Source organism: Durio zibethinus, chromosome 2 (assembly GCF_047325235.1).
Source record: "Durio zibethinus cultivar Kanyao isolate XHJ-2024 chromosome 2, ASM4732523v1, whole genome shotgun sequence".
In the NCBI taxonomy this organism is placed as follows: Eukaryota; Viridiplantae; Streptophyta; class Magnoliopsida; order Malvales; family Malvaceae; genus Durio; species Durio zibethinus.
Window position 1 is genome coordinate 35660726 of NC_143163.1, and position 20344 is coordinate 35681069.

Consider the following 20344-nt stretch of genomic DNA (forward strand, 5'->3'; position numbering starts at 1 on the left):
TATTTAAATATTAATAATTGCTTAAATAATATGGTAGAAAGTTATATTTTTGTATTGTTATTACTTAAGTTTTAACTGTGTTAGATTGATATAATTCAAAATTTGATATAAACTGTTGGATGTTTGTTAGATTGTTAAATCATTTTAATGTTTGTGGGTTTATAATAATTTAGGTACTTTGTAATTTAATTACAATTGGATGGTTAGATGAATTAAATATAAACTCATTTTCTATATATATATAAAAGGATAAGCATGATGCCTTCCTCCAACTAAAACTCGCCGGCAGCATTCATCGTCTGTACCTTATTGGATTGATCACAGTCAAAGTTCCAAAAAACTTGTAAGCAAAAACATGGCTCTAACAGGCAAACTAAAAGCTGAAGTAGAGGTCAAAGCCCCTGCCGACGAGTTCTTCAGCATCGTCAGGAGTGAAAGTCATCAAATACCAAATGCTACATCTGACAAAATACACAATGTTGAAATGCATGAAGGTGATTGGGAGGCTGATGGCTCTATCAAGCTCGGGAAATATACCGTTGGTAAGAAAACATTGATCCAACCGTTTTTAAATACGAAACAAGTTGAACATATATTATATATTGATTTCCTAGTTTTTAGTTCAGTCCTTTTACATTGAACCCTTTTCTTTAATTTGTGTCAATTGATCTTATGTACCATTGTTTTTCTTAAGTGTTTTTCTTTTATCTGAGATTTGCCTCTGCTACCCATAAATCTTAAAGGTCTGAGTCTGAGTATAACTTATAAATAATCTATGTAGATACTCCATTTTGTCTAGGATTTGATTCTATTGTTTCTATTGTTTTTTGTTAATTTAAAAAAAAAATGAAAAAGGAAAAATCAGGGGTGATTGAGTTTGTCTAGGATTGCTTCTTTTGGGATTGTGAAGTTTAGGTTAAAATCAAAACTTGCAGTTGGAATTGAAGTGAAATTAAAATCTTTTTTTATTTATGGTTCTCATAATTTAAACCCTATAAATATGAACCCAGATTCAATAAAAAAAAACAACAAGAATTAGCAAAGAAAGAAAAACAATGAATTAGCAGAGGAAGCAATAGGCAGAAAAATCTGAAGGCAAGAAAAGTAAGAAGAATTGTAAGGAAAAATATAGGCAGCATTGTTTAGGATTGGGGGAAGAGTTGTCATTTAGATTATAGCAATTACGAGAGCTAGGAAAAACAAAAAAATAAGGGGGATTTATTTTTTTTTTTCTGTTTTTGGGAATCTGGGGAAAATTTAGGGATATCTAAGAAAATCTGAGAAAAATCTGGGTTTCTTGAAGATTTCGGCGACCAAGTTTGAGTTTTTCGACAATTTTGGGTTGGATTTTGCATTTATTCACCGTGATTTGGGTTTTGTTGAATTTATCGGTCGATTTCAATAGCTTTTTAAAGTGAGAAACAGAGAAAAGAAAGGGAGGAGAGAGAGTGGGTAGGGGAAATTTGAGGAAATAAAAAAATTTGGGCTTTTATAGTTATTCTATATGATGCCATTTCAACTGTTAAAACAAAAAAGGGTTCCAAGCATTTTCAACTGGATAGTCTGCTCGTGCCACGCCCGACCTGCGTGCCTGAAACTGGTTCCTTGTTGAGCCACCGAGCCAAGCTGAGCCTAAAGCCGTGCCTCTTGAGCCATCCCTTTTGTGCCTTGAGTCGCATCCTGTGAGCCGCCCAAGCTGAGCCGTTTTCCTGGTATTTTTATTTTTATTTATTTATTTATCTTTTGTTTAATTATTTATTTACCTGTTTAGTTGTTTTTTATCTATGTTTTTTATTATTTTATTTATTTGTTTATCTATAAATATTAAAAAAAAAAAATAATTATTTTAAATAAAATAAAAAATCTTATTAACATATCGAAAGATAAATTTTTAAAATAAAGTTTTACAATATATTAAAAAACTTTATGCTTCTTTTGGGATTGTGAAGTTTAAGTTAAAATTAAAAGTTGAAGTTGGAATTGAAGTGAAATAAAAACTTTTTTTAATTTAGTCTTCTTATAATTTAAACCTTATAAATATGAACCCAGATTCAACATAAAAAAAAGTAATAAGAATTAGTAGAGAAAAAAAAACAAAAAATTAGTAGAGGAAGTAATAGGCATAAAAATTTGAAGGCAAAAAAAGTTAGAAGAATTGTAAGAAAAAAATATGGGTAGCATTGTTTAGGATTGAGGGAAAAGTTGTCATTTAGATTATAGGAATTAAGAGAGTTGGGAAAGAAAAAAAGGGATTTAGTTTAGTTTAGTTTTTTTTTTTTTGTTTTTGGGTATCTGGGGAAAATCTAGGAAAATCTGAGAAAATCTAGAAAATATATGAGTTTTTGAACATTTCGACGACCAAGTTTGAGTTTTTTAGAGACTTTCAGTCAGAATTTGCATTTATTCACCATGATCTAGGTTTTGTTGAATTTAGCTATCGACATTCAACAACGTTTTAGAGAGAGACAGAGAAAAGAAAGGAGAGAGAGAGAATAGGCAGAGGATATTTGAGGACATAAAAAAATTTTGGGTTTTTATAGTTAATCTATACGACGCTGTTTCAACTGTTAAAACAAAAAAGTGATTCATGCATTTTCAACTGAATAGTCCGCCTATGCAACGCCCGACTCGTGTGCCTAAAGATGGTTCCCTGTTGAGCCAACAGAGCCGCTGAGCCAAGCTGAGTGTAGAGCTATGCCTCTCGAGCCGTCCCTTTTGTGTCTTGAGCCGCATCTTGTGAGCTGCCCAAGCTGAGCCATTTTTCTTGTATTTCTATTTCTATTTTTTTCTTATTTATTTATTTGTTTATTTTATGTTTAATTATTTATTTATCTGTTTAGTTGTTCTTCATCTATTATTTTATTTATTTGTTTACCTGTAAATAATTTTTTAAAAAATAGAAAAAATTGTTTTAAATAAAATAAAAAATCTTACCAACATATTGGAAGGTAATTTTTTAAAATAAGGTTTTACCTGTATGTTGAAAAACTTTATGATTTTTAAATAAAAATTAATTTTTAGAAAAGAAATAATGTTCATAAAATCCTATTAACATATTGGAGAATAATTTCTAGCAAAAAATTTTACTAACATACTAAAGGATATTTTTGAAAATAAAGAGTCTTTTTACAAAGTTAGAATTTGAATATTTAATGATGGAATTACTAAAAGCGTTGTAAATAACAATTTTTATGTAAATTCTTAAGAGATATTTTTTAAATTTTACTAACATATTGAAGAATTTAAATAGGAATTTTTTATATCAAGATTCTAAATCTAATTTGATTATCACACTCAGTTTTTTTTTTTTTAAATTAAATAAATCAACTACAAAACCTCTCCAAAGTATGACAAATAGTTTCATTGAATACTCTTAAGGTGAAGGGATATTCTTAAATTATTACCAACATATTAAAGTAATTAGGAATAATTTTTCATATTAAATTACTTGATAAGTTTTTTAGGCTTTTGGATAATATGAAATTAAATTGGTACCATCTTTTAGGTGGACAATACGGAAGTGTTATAATTTTTTTCATACGTAATCGTATGCTCGAATTTAGTTTTGATTTTGTAGACATGAATTTATTAAGTGATTAATCGCACATAAATAAAAAAATTGATGACAACTCTTCTTATTAAGTTTAGTTATAAATTTACAGATTTATACGTTATGACAATCTACAAAAAGAAAAGTCGAGATTTTGAAGGAAAAAGATTCGGGTGGACAATGCAAACAATTGCATAACTTCAATTGCCTTGGAAGTATCACATCTTCTGGAACAATTTAAGAGCTACAAGATAGTTTATAGCGTTTTACCTAAGAGTGACGAGAGCAGCTTGGTGAAAATTGGAGTGGAATATAAGAAACTTAACGAGAATATCCCTGATCCAAATAAGTACCTGCAGTTTGTGGTGAATGTCACCAAAGACATTGAAGCGCACCTTCTCCAAGGCATAGTGAAATTCAAGGAAATGCTCTACTTTCTCCTTTAGTCCTTTAAAATAAGAGCTCTGGATTTAGTGTCCAGTTGCATTAATAATCATCTTGCTGTCTCCTCTCAAAGAGAATATATTTCTGGGTTTCATCACTTTGTCTAGTAGCATGTGTCAATGTTTCATCACTATTTTATGTAAGTGTGTTAATAAGTTCTTGTATTATTTCGCCGTGTAATGGACTCAAGTTCCTAATAATAGCTAGTTTGGCTTCGTTTGTATTTGTACCCCAAACTAATTGACCAAAAAACCGTCAGGGAAAAAATAAAGCTAAAATGAATCAATTTAGTTCAATTGATTCATGTTCGGGGGCAGTTGGTAATAATAGCCAAGAGGGGGCCTTGGCCCTCCCAAAAATTTTGAAACACCTAATATCATATATATATATTTATATTAAATAAATTTTAATTTTAATTTATAATCAAATGAATTTAACAAAAGTTAAATTAATTTTTCAACTTTCTCATCAAGATTAAAGTTTATAATCAATAAGTACCGAATGTGTTTTTCCTTTTTTTTTTTTTAGTACAAATGAGGTCAAAGTTTAGGAGATTTAACTGAAGGAAAATGGAGATTTAGCTTACTACAATTCCTTTTCTCCATATATATTTTTTAGTTTTATTTTTACTTTAAAATCTCTATTACATGTTATTATAATTCCTTTTCCAACAAATAAATCATATTGAAACTATTTTATAAAAGGACAGAAAACACTAAACTCCTAGTATCAAAATTTTATTTTTATTTCAAAAAAAATTAATTTTCTTGTTTTGATAAAATGTTTAAATATGATTGATTTATTCATACATTTTTATTTCAATTTTAACTTGTTAAAAAAATAAAAAAACTCCCATAATTTTTTGATAGATTGTGTAATTAATTATTCAACGATTAATTATAAATCATGTTATTGTTAAAAGTATAATGTTATTGTAATAATATTTGTGTTTTATAATTTTATGAGCTTATTTTTTTTCTATTAGGATATTGTTTGCATATATATATATATATATAAGTATGATAAAATATCCTTAGGCAAAAAAAAGTACATTATATATTATTAATTGATCTCTTCAAAATTATATGTCAAGATCTGATATTGTTTATGTTATCACTTTTATAAAGTAATATTCAACAAGTTTAAGCATTGAGAAATCCAACACCTAACCTCCTTTGCAAAAAAAATATTAAAAATAAAGCTACGGCATCTCTAGGAACACTTTAGTAGATAATTAAGTTACAAAAAAGCTTCAGGATATGTACTCAAAAGCTCAATCCCTTCAAAATGAGAATCCTTTAAAACTAAAGAGTTCTATATATTATGTGAGTAATAATTTTTAAATGACATGTCATATATATTTACATTTAGCGTTAGGAGTAGAAATGATCGTATTCGAACGTATTAGTGTTAGAAAGAAACAACAAACAACTGAACATGAATATATATGAAGATAATTCGTCAAGCTTTTATTTGGATTTAGACATTAATTCCGGCTCAACTCGGTGATATTGTTAACTGCATTTGAGAAAAAGGACTTTCAATTTAGATCCATTTCGGCAAGTTGGCATGGACCACTGGAAGAATCTAATCTATTAGCTTTGATAAGAACTGACGCCACTGGATGCAAATTATTAATTGCTGAATATCCTGGCCATGGAAGAATATTGGTTTTGATGCTCTCTCCTTTTATATAAGGCCATTGATGCACCTATATCTCCCATATTCATTTCTAGTTTCTTGTATTTTAGTAGAAAAAAAAATGGCTCAGATTCAAAAAATTGAGGTCCAAACGGAGGTTAGGTCCTCTGCTGATAAGGTTTACGATATTTTCAAGCGCAGAATGTACCTTTTGCCGAAAATCTGCCCTGATCTGGTGAAAGATATAAGTTGCTCAGGGTGACTGGGAGACTGTGGAAAGATGTTGCTGGTAAACCAATGATATATCCCTACTAATTTGATTGACTATTTTTGTCTTTTCATTTTTAATCATTTGTAAAAAGAAAAAAAGCATAAGTATTAATCAGACGAGGTTAAACAAGTTAACAGAAATCTTCAATGTTGATGATCTATTTGAAACAACTGAATCAACAACTAACTGATGATTTTGGGCTCGACTGCCCCTCTTCTAGGAATTTCTGAGAATGTCTCGGAGACCAAAAAGCAAAACCAGAACGTCCCTGATCCTAAGAAATACTTGGAGTTTACCACCGCTGTAACCATGGCTGTGGATGCTTACCTTCTCAAACAATAGGAGAAGATGTCAGCAAAAACTGCTCTGTCTTAGCTTTTAAATGTAATTCTATGTTTGTAGTCAGTTAAAATTCTGCATATCATGTAATCAAATATGGCTAGCTGATGAAATTTCATAGCAAAGCTATATATGCTCTTTGTTGGGAAAAACAACAATACCACGCGCAGCAATCACACACAAAATAACAAGCTCAAATCAAGAATAAGAAAACATAAATATATTTGGTTCAGCCCAACTCAAAATGGCCTACTCCAAATCTAATCCACTATCAAATAAATCTTTACAATTGTGAGACTTTTAGAATGAGAAAAGTCTCCTAAAACTCTTTACTTAAAACTTAACCCAAAACCCAATTACACCCTTTAATAGCCTACTCACTTAGCTATTCTCTTGGTGTCTAACTCTCTGGGGTTACTAAACTAAAGCCAAAACATCTTATTTATAAGGGTTTCACCCTTTATACTTTTACTAAACTTTCGATGTGGGATACAAGACAAACTCAAATTTACTTAACTTTTGATGTGGGATTCTGAGATTCAAAGCAAATCTCAACAAATCCTCCCTTGACTTGAATCTCCAAACACTTCAACAGTATCTGCAAAGCTAACATGCTTACCTTTCTTCTTTTCTTTCATCACAGGCATTCCAGCAACTGAGCCTCCATCAAACATGTACAAGTGATTGACCCTATTCCCTTGTAGGATCACACTATCATTCTTATACACTTTCAACCAATCATTACTACCATAAAATGTGTACCCCGCGAAGCTAACTCACCCAAAGCAATCAAATTGTAGTGACAATTTGGTACATACCTTACATGACGAAGTGTCCTAATAACACCATTGTGAGATCTAAGGCGAACACTCCCAATACCTTGAATCTGCACCTTTTCTTTGTTAGCAACCACAATATCCCCATACTTTTCATTCTCATTCAACTCTACAAAGCAGCTCCTATCATTGCAAACATGAACTGTAACAGCTGAATCTAAAACCCAACCTTTATTACTTTTCAAAGTTTGGGTCTCATCCACACAAGTTGTCAAAACAACATCATCATCATCAGACACGACAGCAGCAGTATCACTCTTTTCTTCATCTGATTTCTTCTCATCATTCGCCCTTTTGAAAGCAGCTATATCCCTTCTCAGCTTCCTGCAGCGCACTTGGATATGTCCCTTCTCACCACAATAATAACATTCTACATCACTGTAATCTCTGTCTCTTGACTTAGATCTCCATCTTGATCCATCAATCCTCTTTTGAGTCCTCCCTCGATCAAAACCCTCTACAGCTAGTGTACTCCCCCCAGGTGATGAGTTCTGAGCTCCCATAAACCTTTCATTCTCACGCAACAGGGCAGTCACATCATCCAACTTCAAAGTAGACCTGCCTACCAACACAGTCTGAACTAAAGGCCTATAAGACTTGGGCAAAGATGACAGCAAAATTATAGGTAGGTGCGAAAATCTCTTTCTTAAAAAATAGATTCAAATCTCTTTCTAAAATTAAAAAACAATATGTTGTTACAGTACTGGTTCTTCTTTGTTCATGTATCCATATAAATGCACTACTGAAATTCCATGTACAGGTTTACTATCTGTAACTTTTCTGCATATGCATGCAACACTTGTTGTGTGATCATTGAGTTTCATTTGGAAAAAGTTAAATGTTGGTACGGAATTGCAATACCAAGGGTTTTAAATTTATGAATTGCTATATTTTCTTAATTTTAATCTTAAAAGTTAAGAATTCAATATTCACAAAAGACACCAAGCCAACAATCCTGTTTAATTTGTCTATTTTCTTTGAAGATATCCTCATCATCCCACGGTCTAGAAAGCTCCTTACACATCCAAGAAATAGCCATTTTGCAGACTAATACAATAACAAGGTTCTTTTCTTAAAACCCAAGAAGATATTTAAAACAACTCCGAAACTGTTTCGTATAGCTAACAACCATATTTTGATACCGAAGGCCTTTCACTTTTACATCCTTTTTCGGTAATTTGGCTTCTTTGAAACCCTACTGGAATTATCCAATAAATTTGATCTATGGCAGAAGCTTGCTCTTAATGTTCTCTCCTTCATTCATTTTGTAATGGATAATCAATATTAGTATTAAGAACTTTTCCCTGAAAACGATGGTCATCGAAGCTAGGGGTGAACTACACAGTTCGTCCGTCCCTGCTTCAGCCGAGAGTGAGCTTTGCAATTTCAACATTGTTCATCATTCCCTTCATTTTTTTTTTCAGATTTTCCAAAAGTTCGGTTTCCATGAAGCCTATTTCAAGGCTTCTGTTTTCTCACTACAAAAGGGTTATGGACGGAATCTTACATTTGTTGGAAAGGTCTTGCATCATACTAAAAATATCAATGACGATCCGACCAAACAAGGTTTTTGGTGTGCCTGATTCTTACAAGAAAATTGGCATGTTAATCACAAACTAAATAAACATTTGTGTGCTCTTTCTCATGCATAATCATAAGTCACCATATAACCGAATAGATTGTTCTTTTATTCTCTTTACTCATTCCCATTCAAGATCTAAAAATAATCCAATATAGAATCTACAAAAGATAAAAGTCCCTTTGGAAAGGGTAAATGGAACATTCCAATTCTGAAGAAGTTGCAAAGCAGTCTTTGGTATATTCAAGTTAAAGCATTGATCAAAAGCTGAACCATATTAAACAGAAACCAGCTGTTCATACATTACATAAGATGAATAACAAAAAATGGAACTCAAGAAGCTTTTGTCGAGTATTTAAGGACAAGTGGAATTTACTGAAAATGACTTATTATGCTCTGGAGGAAATATAAGGCAATCCGCTGAACACAACATTCTGCAAATCCTACTAGTTACTCATCAATTGACAAATACTAGCAGACGTAGTATATAAATCATGGCTCAAATTAGGAAGATGGATTGCCAAGTAAAGATCAAGTCCCAGCTGATAAGTTCTATGATGACATCAAGAACAAAGCCCATCTGATGCCAAAAAAGTCCAGTCAAGTAATAACAGATATAAAACTTCTTGAGGGTGACTGGAACTCTCTTGGCGCTGTAAGGCTGTGGTCTTAAGTTACCGGAGGTAAGGCATCAAATATATGGCCTTCTTCATAACACAATTACATATAAACAAACTTTCCATTTTTGTTTCTGCCCCTTTTTTTTTATGTTTCACTGGTTGGATTAAAATGGACGTTAGCTCTATCTCTTCTTTTTCTCTTCCAATTGTATTTTTATTCTTTTTTGGAGCATATGATTTCAAGCTCCAAAATAGAAATTAGTTTTCCCTTGTCTATAAATCCCAGTCTGTCTTTCTATTCTAAAATTTGAAATTGAGACTTTTAATTTGGAATTTCAAATTATTAACTATTATGGTGTTCCCTCTATTCAAAATTTTGTTTTAGCAACGATCTTTTTAATGTTGAAATTTTGTAGCATACAAAATATTATGTTTGAAATAAACTGTTATAAACTATAATATTTCTCAATAAGAATATGAACATAGAAATATTAAAATTATTTATAGCATACAAAATATTACAATAAAAGTCTTATTGTAAAAAACTTCTTTTAGCTTGGTGAAATGACTAATCAATGGTAATGCTCTGTTGCTTTCTTCTAGGTAAGTCTGAAACTGTTAAGGGGATCTTGGAAATAATGGACGACAAAAACAAGACAATTGCTCACGGATTGGTGGAGGTTGACGTCGTGAATTCCTACAAGAACAGGCAGTCCAGCGTTAACGTCACGCCAATGGGTGAGGGAAGCTTGGTGAAATGGACCATGGTATTTGAAAAGCAAAACGAGAACATCCCTGATCCTGTCGATTAGTATGCCGACTTCTTGACCATTTTGACCAAGAATGTCGATGCTTACCTTCTTAACGCCTAATTAAGTAATTAAGACAAGACATATATCAGAAATTGATGGCATATTTGTCATTGTAACATAAATAAAATCATCATAAAAGCTATTGAATTTGTAAAATAAATTCGCTTCCTCAGCTTGATCGTGAAGTATGTGTATAATGGGCATATATTCTCCCCGCACTGGAATACCGTTTGACGCCAATAACCACGCTTTGGTGGCCATCACCAAACGGAGCCATAGACACATGCATGGTTATCCTATACTTGGTAATTTCGTGGGTAGATTACAAGCCTGGACTTTAACATGTAACGTAATTCAAATTAGTTTCATCACAATTGAGAAAAATTCGAAAAAAGAAATTAACAAAAAGAGCCAAATCGACTGAAGAAAAGACTAATTTAAGCTTTGGTGAACTTCCTGTCAACTACTTTCTTAAGGAATTAATTACTGCCTTCTTCAAGCACCATTTGGACAAGCAAGAATCCTATTCCATCAGCCATGGCTAGCAGCATTTGCTTGTCTCTGCCTTGCACTCCTCCAAATTAATCTACCATCCCATTGGAGTTAGGGTCAAACTGCCCCAACAAAGAATTATACACATAAGAAAGCTCCTCCTGGTCTGTCTTAACATTGATGTCAAAGTGGGTTTCAAAGCCCTCAAACTCTGCAACTCATTCAACATCTTTCGAAATCAAACTCTAATTAGGCCGATAAATGTGGCTAGCTTGACATGTGGTGTAATTTCATTGATGGGCACCAAACAGGGTACAAATTGTGGGCAGAGGATTTCCGTTCTCGAGGGGGTATATAGGATTATCTTAGCTTAGAGAATTTTGTCAATAACGTCTAGTGTAATACTCGTGGGTTATAATATGCATATGCGATTTGTCTCTTACCAAATAAATTACCAAATAAAGAAAAAGCAATCTTCCATGCTTTCGCTTCCTTTCTCTTTTATCTCTTTACCAAACAAAGTGAAAGTTCAAATCTTTTTCCTCGTATATCTGGGGCGGAGTTATAGCCTCCGTTGAAAATAAAATTAAAAAAAAAATCTAAAATCACTTATGTTTTATATAACTAAAATTTTTTTTGAAATCACATATGTTTTACATAAAATTCAAAGAACTTTCATGGATCCAATTTATTTGTTTTTGAGATTAGCATTGATTCTATTAGTTATGACTGTTACATTAGAAAAAAAAATTTATAATAAATATTTTTGAAAATTCATTTGTATAATCGAATGAAAAACTAATGGTTAAATGCTAGCTTAATTTTGTATATTAAAAACGATGTGTTCAAAAAGATTGATATTGTACCATATTTTCAAAATAAGAAATCAAGTCAAAGACAATTGTAAAATTTTTAACAATTATAATTAGATTTAAAAGTTTTAATTTTTTATTACTATTATGATATTATTGTTGTTGTTTTTTTTTTTTTTTTTTAAATTTAATATATTTAAACTAAGCCCTATTAGAAAGAATTTCTGACTCCGCTGCAAAATAAAATCATTTTCATCAATTTCCATTTGTCCTAATTAAATTCTCAACAAAAGTTTCTTGAGGTCCATTTCGTTATTCCATGCAACGTATGAACTCTGGTTTTCGTTTTGTTTTTCCTTTAGGTCATTGCTTTGACTTTACACGAAACTAAAGAGCAACTTTTTTGTTTTTACTGGTATTGGAATGTTCCATTTTGCTTTTCCAAAGGGACTCTATCTTCTTTAGATTCTATTAATTGGATTATTTTTAGATATTGAATGGGAATGAGTGGGTAGAGGAAAGTAAAGGGAATTAAAGAGCACAGTCCATTTTGGCCAAAATATAAACACAATCCATTTGGCTTGCGATTATTCTACTAATTCTTTCATGAAAGAAGACATAAAAATTATATTTATATAGAATTTATATTTGACGTATTATTAATGTATTAATTTTATTCATATTCAATAAATTATATGATATCAAATTATTAATGAAAAAGTATTTTTTTTTATTTTAAAATTTTGTGCATTTTTTAAAAATAAAATTTTTATTAAATTAATGTGATTAAGTAGTTGATTCATAAAAATTTATTTCATTCATATAATACATACATATATATAAATATTTATATATATATTGGCAATTCAATTTTTACATGTCGAGTATAATCAGGAGTTTTGGATCGATGTAATTGAGATTTTCTGGGTTCATGTTTCTGGTTTTATGTAATTTCGAAGGTTGCAAAAAAGATTGTTTTAGAAACAGAGGTGGCAAATATGGGTAAGAAAAGAGAGAAAAGGCATTGGGTGGTTAGCTCAACTGTATCAGATATGTATTAGGTTCATATATATGCTACTATTTTGAGGAAGTTCAGCTGAGATGTGTGAAGCGCATGGCGAAGCAGTTCAAACCGCTAAAATTCAAAGAGAAATCATCAATGGATTAGTGATCAACCCCATTCTTGCTAATAATCCCTAGCAAAATAGGAGTTCCAAGCCCATTGGATATTCCACTAATGAAATTCTTTAATTTAAGATAAACCACACTCTAATTAAGATAAACCACATCAAGAGATAAGAAGTTCAATTCATCAACCAATAATATTCAAAAGCTAATACAATATCAAAAAATACAACTTTACTATGCTCCACAAGAAAACAAACATATCGCATCCAGAATCTAATTCATAGGATTGGCTATAGAGCTGAGACCACATTAATGTTTTATCGAGTCGTCATGGCCGGTTACAATCATATTATGTACGAAAAAAAATTGGGTGAAGGTGAAATTCATCAAATTTTTTATTAAAAATAAATAAATAAAAATTGATAAAAAAATTAATAATATATAAACAATTTTTAAAAATATTATTTATAATTTTAATTTAATTAATATTTATTTAATGATAAAAATTTTTAAAATATTTTTATTAAAAATATTTATTTAATAAATATATTAAAATTTTTTAAAAATTTATATATTTGATATACGTTATAAGATTTTTTAATATATCAATTTTAATTTTAATTTTTTTTTTTTATAAAAAATTTCACAAACTTCATCCGTAAAATTTCATGTAAGTTTTTTCTCTTATATATTCATCTATATATAACCTAAACCGCTCAACGCAACATTAATTCTGCAAGTCCTATTAGTTGCTCATCAATTGTAGTTTCTTGGTTTCATAGCTAGCAACAACGTCTAAAGTATGGCTCAAATTAGGAAGATGGATTTCCAAGTTGAGATCAAGTCCTCAGCTGATAAGTTCTATGATGTCTTCAGGAACAAAGTCCAACTGATGCCAAAGATGTCCAATCATGTAATAACTGATGTAAAACTTCTTCAGGGTGACTGGGACTGCCAGGGCGCTGTCAGGCTGTGGTCTTATGTTGTTGAAGGTAATTAAGTCGCCTCCATCTCACAAACACATAATATAAACAAACTTTCCATTTTGCTTTTACTCCTCTTTCCTTTTTCTCAGTTCACTGGTTGGGTTAAAATGGACCCTAACTCTGAAATGGAACATATGATTCTTTTTCTATGGACCTTAACCCTATCCCAAAATTCGAAGCAAAAATCTTCAAGATAATTACGTCCCAAATTCTAACTCGAGAGATGTCTATTAAAAAATTGTCATAAAAACAAATAAAAAGAAAAAGAAGCTCTATAACTAAGTAATACTGCTCTGTTGCTCTGTTCTAGGTAAGCCTGAGACTGCTAAGGAGATTTTGGAAACCGTGGACGATAAAAACATGACACTTGTTTTCAAAGCGGTGGAGGGTGAAATCATGAATTCCTACAAGAGCTGGAAGACCATCCTGAACGTCACGCCAATGTGTGAGAGAGGCTTGGTGAAATGGACCCTGGAATTTGAACAGCAAAACGAGGACATCCCTGATCCTGTCAAGTACGCCGTCTTCTTGACCATCTGGACCAAGAATATCGACGCTTTCCTTTGCAACACCTAATGAAGTAATTAAGAAAATATTATAAATAAAAAGCATAATGAAAGCTCTTAAATATGTAAAATAACGTCGCTCACTCTGTCACGAGAAACCATGATCGTGAAGTTTGTGTATTATTGTTCACGATTAAAATTATAATATGTACTATGCTTTATCATCAGCTGGGAGTTTTCTCCTGTGCCATGGTAAAATAAAATCTTTATTCCTTAATAAGGATATTTTTAATCTTGTTTCTCTACGATATACTTCATGCCATGTTATCGTTTTATTATTATTATTATTATTATTTATCTGAAACTTTTTAATGTCTAATAATAATTTTAAATCTCGATTAATTTAGAATTGAGTTAAGTCAGATATCATAAGAAAAAGAAAGTAAACTTTTTCAGCACTTATCTTTTTCATTTACAAGATTTAAAATGAAAACATTATTTAAGAAGAATCGAGCTCTTTAATTACTTGGATCAATAGGTGTTGGTTATTATTTTTTATCTCTTCATTGTCAATGTTTCTCATCTTTCCACTGACCAGTTCGATATGGTAATTCAGAACTTCCTTGTAGCTAAATTGCTTTGCTTCTTGATGGCAGGCCGATCAAAGTCACCGACAAGCAATTAAACTACGAAAATTCTTCCTCCTTCCTCCTCTGTTTCCATTCTGAAAAGCGGCTAAACAATACAAATTTTTAATCGGCAAAAAAAAAACAACGAAAATTATCTATTCACAAAGCATCTTCCATTTCGTTTGTTAGTTTATAACTTTATACACGTTACTTTATTCCTCTCAATCAAAATTCCAGAAAAAACCCCAACTACCTCTGGCTTTTTCTTAGCCAAGAATTGCAGCTAGGGAACAGTTGATGGTGATGCCTGCTAGGTATGGTTTTCTCTTTAGCCTTTGCATTTGTTGTTTATTTTGCTCCGGTGGATAATAATTGCCAAATAAATTTAGAAAGGGAATTATAGTTGATGTTATTTTAAATGTTGTTTGTGTGAACCGACCTTTCATTAATCGAAAGCAATGCACAACTTTGAACAGCTTCACATTCATGAACCTGTGTACACCTGCTAAAAGTGGAATGGGAATTTCACTTGATTTGCTTTGTGACAATATGAAAATTGTGTGATTAAGTGGGGTTCTACAGGCATTGTGTTAGGCAGTTTTGAAGTCTGGGGTTGTGGAGTTATTCTGACAGAGTGACAGTAGTGTTGCGGGTAGGCAGTTCAAGAGAACTTCAAAGACTATACGATGAGACTGTTGAGTCAGCTGATTGCTGTTGGTTGGATCGCTATGCAGTACTTGAGAAGACTGTTAAGTAGACGTTCTGCTTTATTACTCCCACGTTTAGACCCTTGTTTTCAAATTTTGTTTATACGTTGATAGATTACATTTGTGTTGTTCATCTTAATTAAAATATAATTTCAACATTTTTTTATTATTTTATTATATAAAATAAGTCTTTAATATTCTTTACCTTTCTTTGCTCTACAGTTCAACTCCAAAGTGTAACCCCAATCAAAATTTGCAGAGCTTCGTTTAAGTTTGCTTTCTAAATAGAAAACGAGGAGTGAATTAACATTGCTAAAAAGGACACGATTTAAAAGTCTTTTTTTTTTTTTTTGAATTTCCATTTTTTATAAATGATTTTCATTTTTGTTATAGAGAGAGATGAGCAACACTGACAATGAAAACAAAAAAAAAAAAAAAATCAAAATGATTATGTGTCATAAAATACCTTTAGTAAGGAAATAAGATTAAAAATGCTTGTATTAGGGAATAAAGAAACTCCATCAGTTGGACCTTTTGTTCATATAAATAAATACATAAACATATATATATATATATATATGTGTGTGTGCGCGCGCGTGTGTGTGTCCATATAAATCTTACTTTTTGAAATTTATGATCCGGATTAATTCTTTTTCATGCAAGGAAACTTTTAATATGTAAATAAAGCATAGCTTATTACTTTTTTACACTTTTTCCATATAGTTTTTTCAAAATGTCTGTTTTGTATGTGTCGACCCTCATTATAAAATTTCTAGTTTTGCCTTTAAGCCAAGTTTTTTGTGTTAATTTGTTTACTGTTTACCCAATGTATATAAATTTCTCTTTTACCATTTAACTTGAAGCAGAATTTTTTTTTTTTTTGTTTCTGCACATATTTTTATCTTATTAATTCCCATAATAGCGATGAAGAGTGACAAAAGACATCCTTTAATGATGGAAAAAGTTTGAAATGAACCGAAAATGTGAGTCAGAATTGATAACAGAGTAAGCAAAACTAGAAGTCGGTGAGATTTTTTTGCAGATAATGCAGGGGAATGATCAAGAAAACCACTAGAATAAAGTTGATAAGAATAATTCATAAAGCTTGATGGCATGTTATGCAATATTCTCAGTTACTACTTTCCAACCCTTTATCCTTTATTCTTTTTTCTGCTCTTTTATATCTTCGAACCTTCCTATAAAAGGCTAATTGGTAAGCACAACATTCTGCAGGCAGGTCCTATTGGATTGGTTATACTCTTAGATAGCTAGTAATTGGTTCCTTAGGAGACAAAAACAATGGCACAAATTGCAAAGATGGAGGTCCAAACAGAGATCAAGTCCCCAGCAGACAAGTTCTATGACATCTTCAGGTCCAAAATGCACCTCATGCCGAAGATCTGCCCTCAGGAATTTAAGGACGGAAAGCTTGTTGATGGTGACTGGAAGAGTGTGGGCTCTGTCAGAGAATGGTGTTATGCTGTTGCAGGTAATTAAGTAACAATCATTTAATTTCTTCTTCTGCATTTTAATAGTCACCCAGAAATCGAGGTAATATATCACACCAGAACGAGGGGTTCAATAAATAATAAATAGTACTACCATTTATGACATTTTTCATTGCATTTTCTCTAATAAATTTATGGACTTGAAATAAAATTTTAATTACTTAAACATGAAATAAACCTGCAGCAGCTAGATAGTCGTGAGGTTTGTTACTCTTGCAGGTAATACTGAGACTATTAAGGAAAGCATTGAAGCCATTGACGATGAAAGCAAGACCATCACTTTCAATATGCTGGATGGAGATGTGATGAAATACTACAATACTTTCAAGCCGATTCTTAATGTCACAGCATTGGGTCAGGGATGCTTGGTGAAATGGACTTTGGAATACGAAAAGAAAAACGAAAGCATCCCTGCTCCTATCAAGTACAATGACTTTTTAGTCAGTTGGAGCAAGAATATTGATGCTTACCTTCTGAACGCCTAAAAACAGCCATATATATATATATGTGTGTGTGTGTGTGTCTCTCTCTCTGTGTCTCTGTGTGTATTAAATAAAAGCTGAATTTCAAAACTAGCCAGCGATCGATCTATGTATATCAATGGAAAATAAATTATATATCTATGGAAAATTAATTCACTCTATGTATCACTCCCTCTCATCTGTTAATTTCTCCTTATTTCATAACTACAGAAGTGAATTTCCGCGTTCAAAATAATTAAGAGACTTGAGACCAGATATTAAAGTGACAACATTGAGAGTGTGTTATCGCTTTTATCTTTTAAAACATATATATATATATATATATATATGTATATGTTTCAGAATGCAGTATTTGGCAATTATATCATACTAATTCACAAGAATTTTTGAAAATGATGATCTCCAAATTATACCATTAGATATATTTATCTTAAAGCTATTCACTTCTATAAATATCATCTTTCAATTTTCTTTCAAAAATAATTGTTATACAGAAGTAATTTATCTCATATTTTGTACAATATATAGAGGATTTTGAACAAATTAAACCTATACAAAAAGTGCTTATTAAAGATAAAATTTTGTGGCAGCGAGGCTCAATATTTGACCAAAAGAACACAATAACTTTCAAGTTGGATTGAATCATTGCGGCTTCATTATTATTATTTTTTCTCTTCATAAATCAAGAAGCGAAGAGAACTTTTCTTTTTTTTTTTTTGGGAAGGCAGATTATATTAATGAAGCAAAAGGAGAAGTATAGAGTTCATGTAGGAACGTCAGGAAACCCAGAGCAAACAGAGCAATAAATGGAAAAACAACAAAATGAAATTAAAAAAAAAAAAGCAAATAGTTATTGGGATCTTTGCGCACCATTCTTGGCTAACAGAGCTCTTATATTTAATTAATAATTCTTGATTTTTAATGTCAAAAAATTTCAAAAAATTGAAAATGTATAATATCATAGAATTCAGTAAAAAAATTAATTCGGGATTTCCCATAAAAGAAAGAAAAACTGTTAATACATTCTTTCTACAAAATCAATCTTGTATTTAATAAATACCTATAGCTATGATGCATGTCAACTAATGCTTCTGTTTTTGTTTGTGTGTTGTGATGTGTATGTTATATACATAAACACACATATAAATAGGGGTTAATTTTCCGTATGTCAAAGAAACAATTATACATAAATAGAGCATCAATCTATAAATAACTTTTAGATTATTAGATTGATAACTTTAGGTCAATATTCTTCCCTTGTGGATGGTTTTTTTTTTTTTTTCTCAACCGATAATATTCTTTAATTGAAGAAAAGAGACAGAACAGTAAGCTTCCTCCTAACAGGAAAGGAAAGCTTTGAAACATTACATCTCCCAATCTTGTTTTCCAAGTCCAAACCACCGAATAGCAATCATATTCATACCCAGTCATGACATAAAACAGAGGAGACAACATCCATTTTTGCCAAGGAGTCAGCAAAAGAGTTAGCTTCCCTGTAAATATGAACAAAATCCACCTCTCTAATAATTTCTCCAAGCCTATCAATCTCAACAAATACTTTCCATTCATTCCAAGGCCAAGAGTCCTTATTTAGCACGGAATTGATAGCTTCCTTAAGAGTCTTATTCTATAATTAAAGCCTGTTGTTTGCATCATGAAGAGGAGGAAAATACCTCCAAAGCTGTTTTTGATGGCCAATATTTCAGCAGAATTGCATATTTGCATTCTTGTTCCCCAAGAGGACCGTAAAATAAACTTCTGATATTCCCTGTCAATCGCTTAGCACCCCACTGCAACCCGCTGGACGAGGTTTGCCCCTAGCGGATCCATCCACATTGAACTTTAAGACATTAACACATGGGCATACCCACTTTATACGTTGTGGAAGGGTTGCATCTTTATAAACCATGGTGTTTGATTTTTCTATATCCCTTCATTTTTATTGCTACTTTCTCATCCACAAACATTTCAAAATTTTGGAATTAATCCAATTCACTTCACCTCTTGAATTGTCTATCTACCATATTAAACTACCAATGGTACGTAATACGAGTTTTTTTTTTTCTTTTCTAAGCGATGGTAATACAAGCTATCATTCAACCTTTTGTTTTTCTTTTGTCATTCAAAACTTGGTCGTGTATTTTTTTTTAAATAACAAAACTTATCAGCTAATGATATTTCTGTTAATCGATCTCTTTATAGTAATAGGTATCTTGATAATTCTTTCTCATCTTCATTTTTTTTTAGAAGCTATGATTGTATATTTTAAATTTTTTGTCTTACTTTTAGACAAATAAAATAACATTCATTTATTAAAAAAACTATATATTTTGTATCTTTTGTATTATTTTAAAGGGTCTATCAATTGTTTAACTTCTCTTTACAAAGATGATATGAAGATAGGAGAAAAAGTGTTAAATATTGAAATTTAAATTTTAAATTTATTAAATATTAACTTCTAAAAGTGGAGTTCATATTGGTACTTCAGTCTTATTTAATCCATTTTTTTTATAAAGTTGCACTTTAATCTCGGTTTTAAATGAATTAATGATTCACCTCTATTGATTAATCCATTTTTAGTTCCCAAAGCCCAATATATTAACACAGTATGAGATAAACTAAACCTAATATGGCATGAGATCCTAACAACTCTATGCACCGCCTCATAACAATAAATTAATGTGCTGCAATGATCCTAAATTCCCAACTAGGACTGGAAAGATTTTTATTTCCTACTATGTAGGGGATTTTCTTCGTTTACCAAAATCTCTAAAAAGATTAAAAATTTTTTGAACAGTGAAATTTTTTTTTGGTGTAAAAGAGGCAACAAAGAAAAGGAAATGGCTTGTAAATATTGCGATTTAAACCCCATTTTTTGTTGGATGCATGAATCAACTAATTTTTCTTTATTGTTAATATGTTAATTTGATTTTTCCCAAATTATGCCTTCAACCAAGTTAAACAGTTGATTTATCCATTTAATCAATAAAATCTCCAACGCC

General features: G+C 31.2%; 3 protein-coding genes, 1 long non-coding RNA gene and 1 pseudogene across 5 annotated transcripts; all 5 read left to right on the forward strand.

Annotated features, from left to right (window-relative positions):
• Positions 1-26: 26 nt before the first annotated feature.
• LOC111317703 (MLP-like protein 43) lies at positions 27-4091 on the forward strand. The gene is made up of 2 exons (XM_089753979.1): positions 27-639; positions 3711-4091. Exons 1-2 carry the CDS (start codon positions 356-358, stop codon positions 3994-3996), a joined length of 570 nt encoding a protein of 189 aa, XP_089610105.1. The 5' UTR covers positions 27-355; the 3' UTR covers positions 3997-4091.
• LOC149520162 (uncharacterized) lies at positions 715-2861 on the forward strand. Its single transcript, XR_016333440.1, has 2 exons — positions 715-1712; positions 2608-2861. It is a non-coding gene; the product is annotated as an uncharacterized LOC149520162 (long non-coding RNA).
• A 4248-nt stretch (positions 4092-8339) lies between the features above and the next one.
• On the forward strand, positions 8340-10266 carry LOC149520163 (MLP-like protein 165; annotated as a pseudogene). The gene is made up of 2 exons (XR_016333425.1): positions 8340-9343; positions 9884-10266. The product of XR_016333425.1 is annotated as an MLP-like protein 165 (transcript).
• A 2965-nt stretch (positions 10267-13231) lies between these two features.
• On the forward strand, positions 13232-14308 carry LOC149520164 (kirola-like). The gene is made up of 2 exons (XM_089754032.1): positions 13232-13516; positions 13821-14308. Exons 1-2 carry the CDS (start codon positions 13327-13329, stop codon positions 14084-14086), a joined length of 456 nt encoding a protein of 151 aa, XP_089610158.1. The 5' UTR covers positions 13232-13326; the 3' UTR covers positions 14087-14308.
• Positions 14309-14796: 488 nt separating this feature from the next.
• LOC111317704 (kirola-like) lies at positions 14797-17505 on the forward strand. The gene is made up of 3 exons (XM_089754037.1): positions 14797-14959; positions 16586-16841; positions 17080-17505. Exons 2-3 carry the CDS (start codon positions 16652-16654, stop codon positions 17343-17345), a joined length of 456 nt encoding a protein of 151 aa, XP_089610163.1. The 5' UTR covers positions 14797-14959; positions 16586-16651; the 3' UTR covers positions 17346-17505.
• The last annotated feature ends 2839 nt before the right edge of the window (positions 17506-20344 follow it).

What these genes read in the sequence shown, in the direction of transcription:
- LOC111317703 (XM_089753979.1), top strand. Translation starts at nt 356, where the DNA reads ATGGCTCTAACAGGCAAACTAAAAGCTGAAGTAGAGGTCAAAGCCCCT. An exon ending in AGTTCAGTCCTTTTACATTG is followed by an intron (nt 640 to 3,710) that starts AACCCTTTTCTT and finishes GAGATTTTGAAG; the next exon opens with GAAAAAGATTCGGGTGGACA.
- LOC149520164 (XM_089754032.1), top strand. Translation starts at nt 13,327, where the DNA reads ATGGCTCAAATTAGGAAGATGGATTTCCAAGTTGAGATCAAGTCCTCA. An exon ending in GTGGTCTTATGTTGTTGAAG is followed by an intron (nt 13,517 to 13,820) that starts GTAATTAAGTCG and finishes GCTCTGTTCTAG; the next exon opens with GTAAGCCTGAGACTGCTAAG.
- LOC111317704 (XM_089754037.1), top strand. Translation starts at nt 16,652, where the DNA reads ATGGCACAAATTGCAAAGATGGAGGTCCAAACAGAGATCAAGTCCCCA. An exon ending in ATGGTGTTATGCTGTTGCAG is followed by an intron (nt 16,842 to 17,079) that starts GTAATTAAGTAA and finishes TTACTCTTGCAG; the next exon opens with GTAATACTGAGACTATTAAG.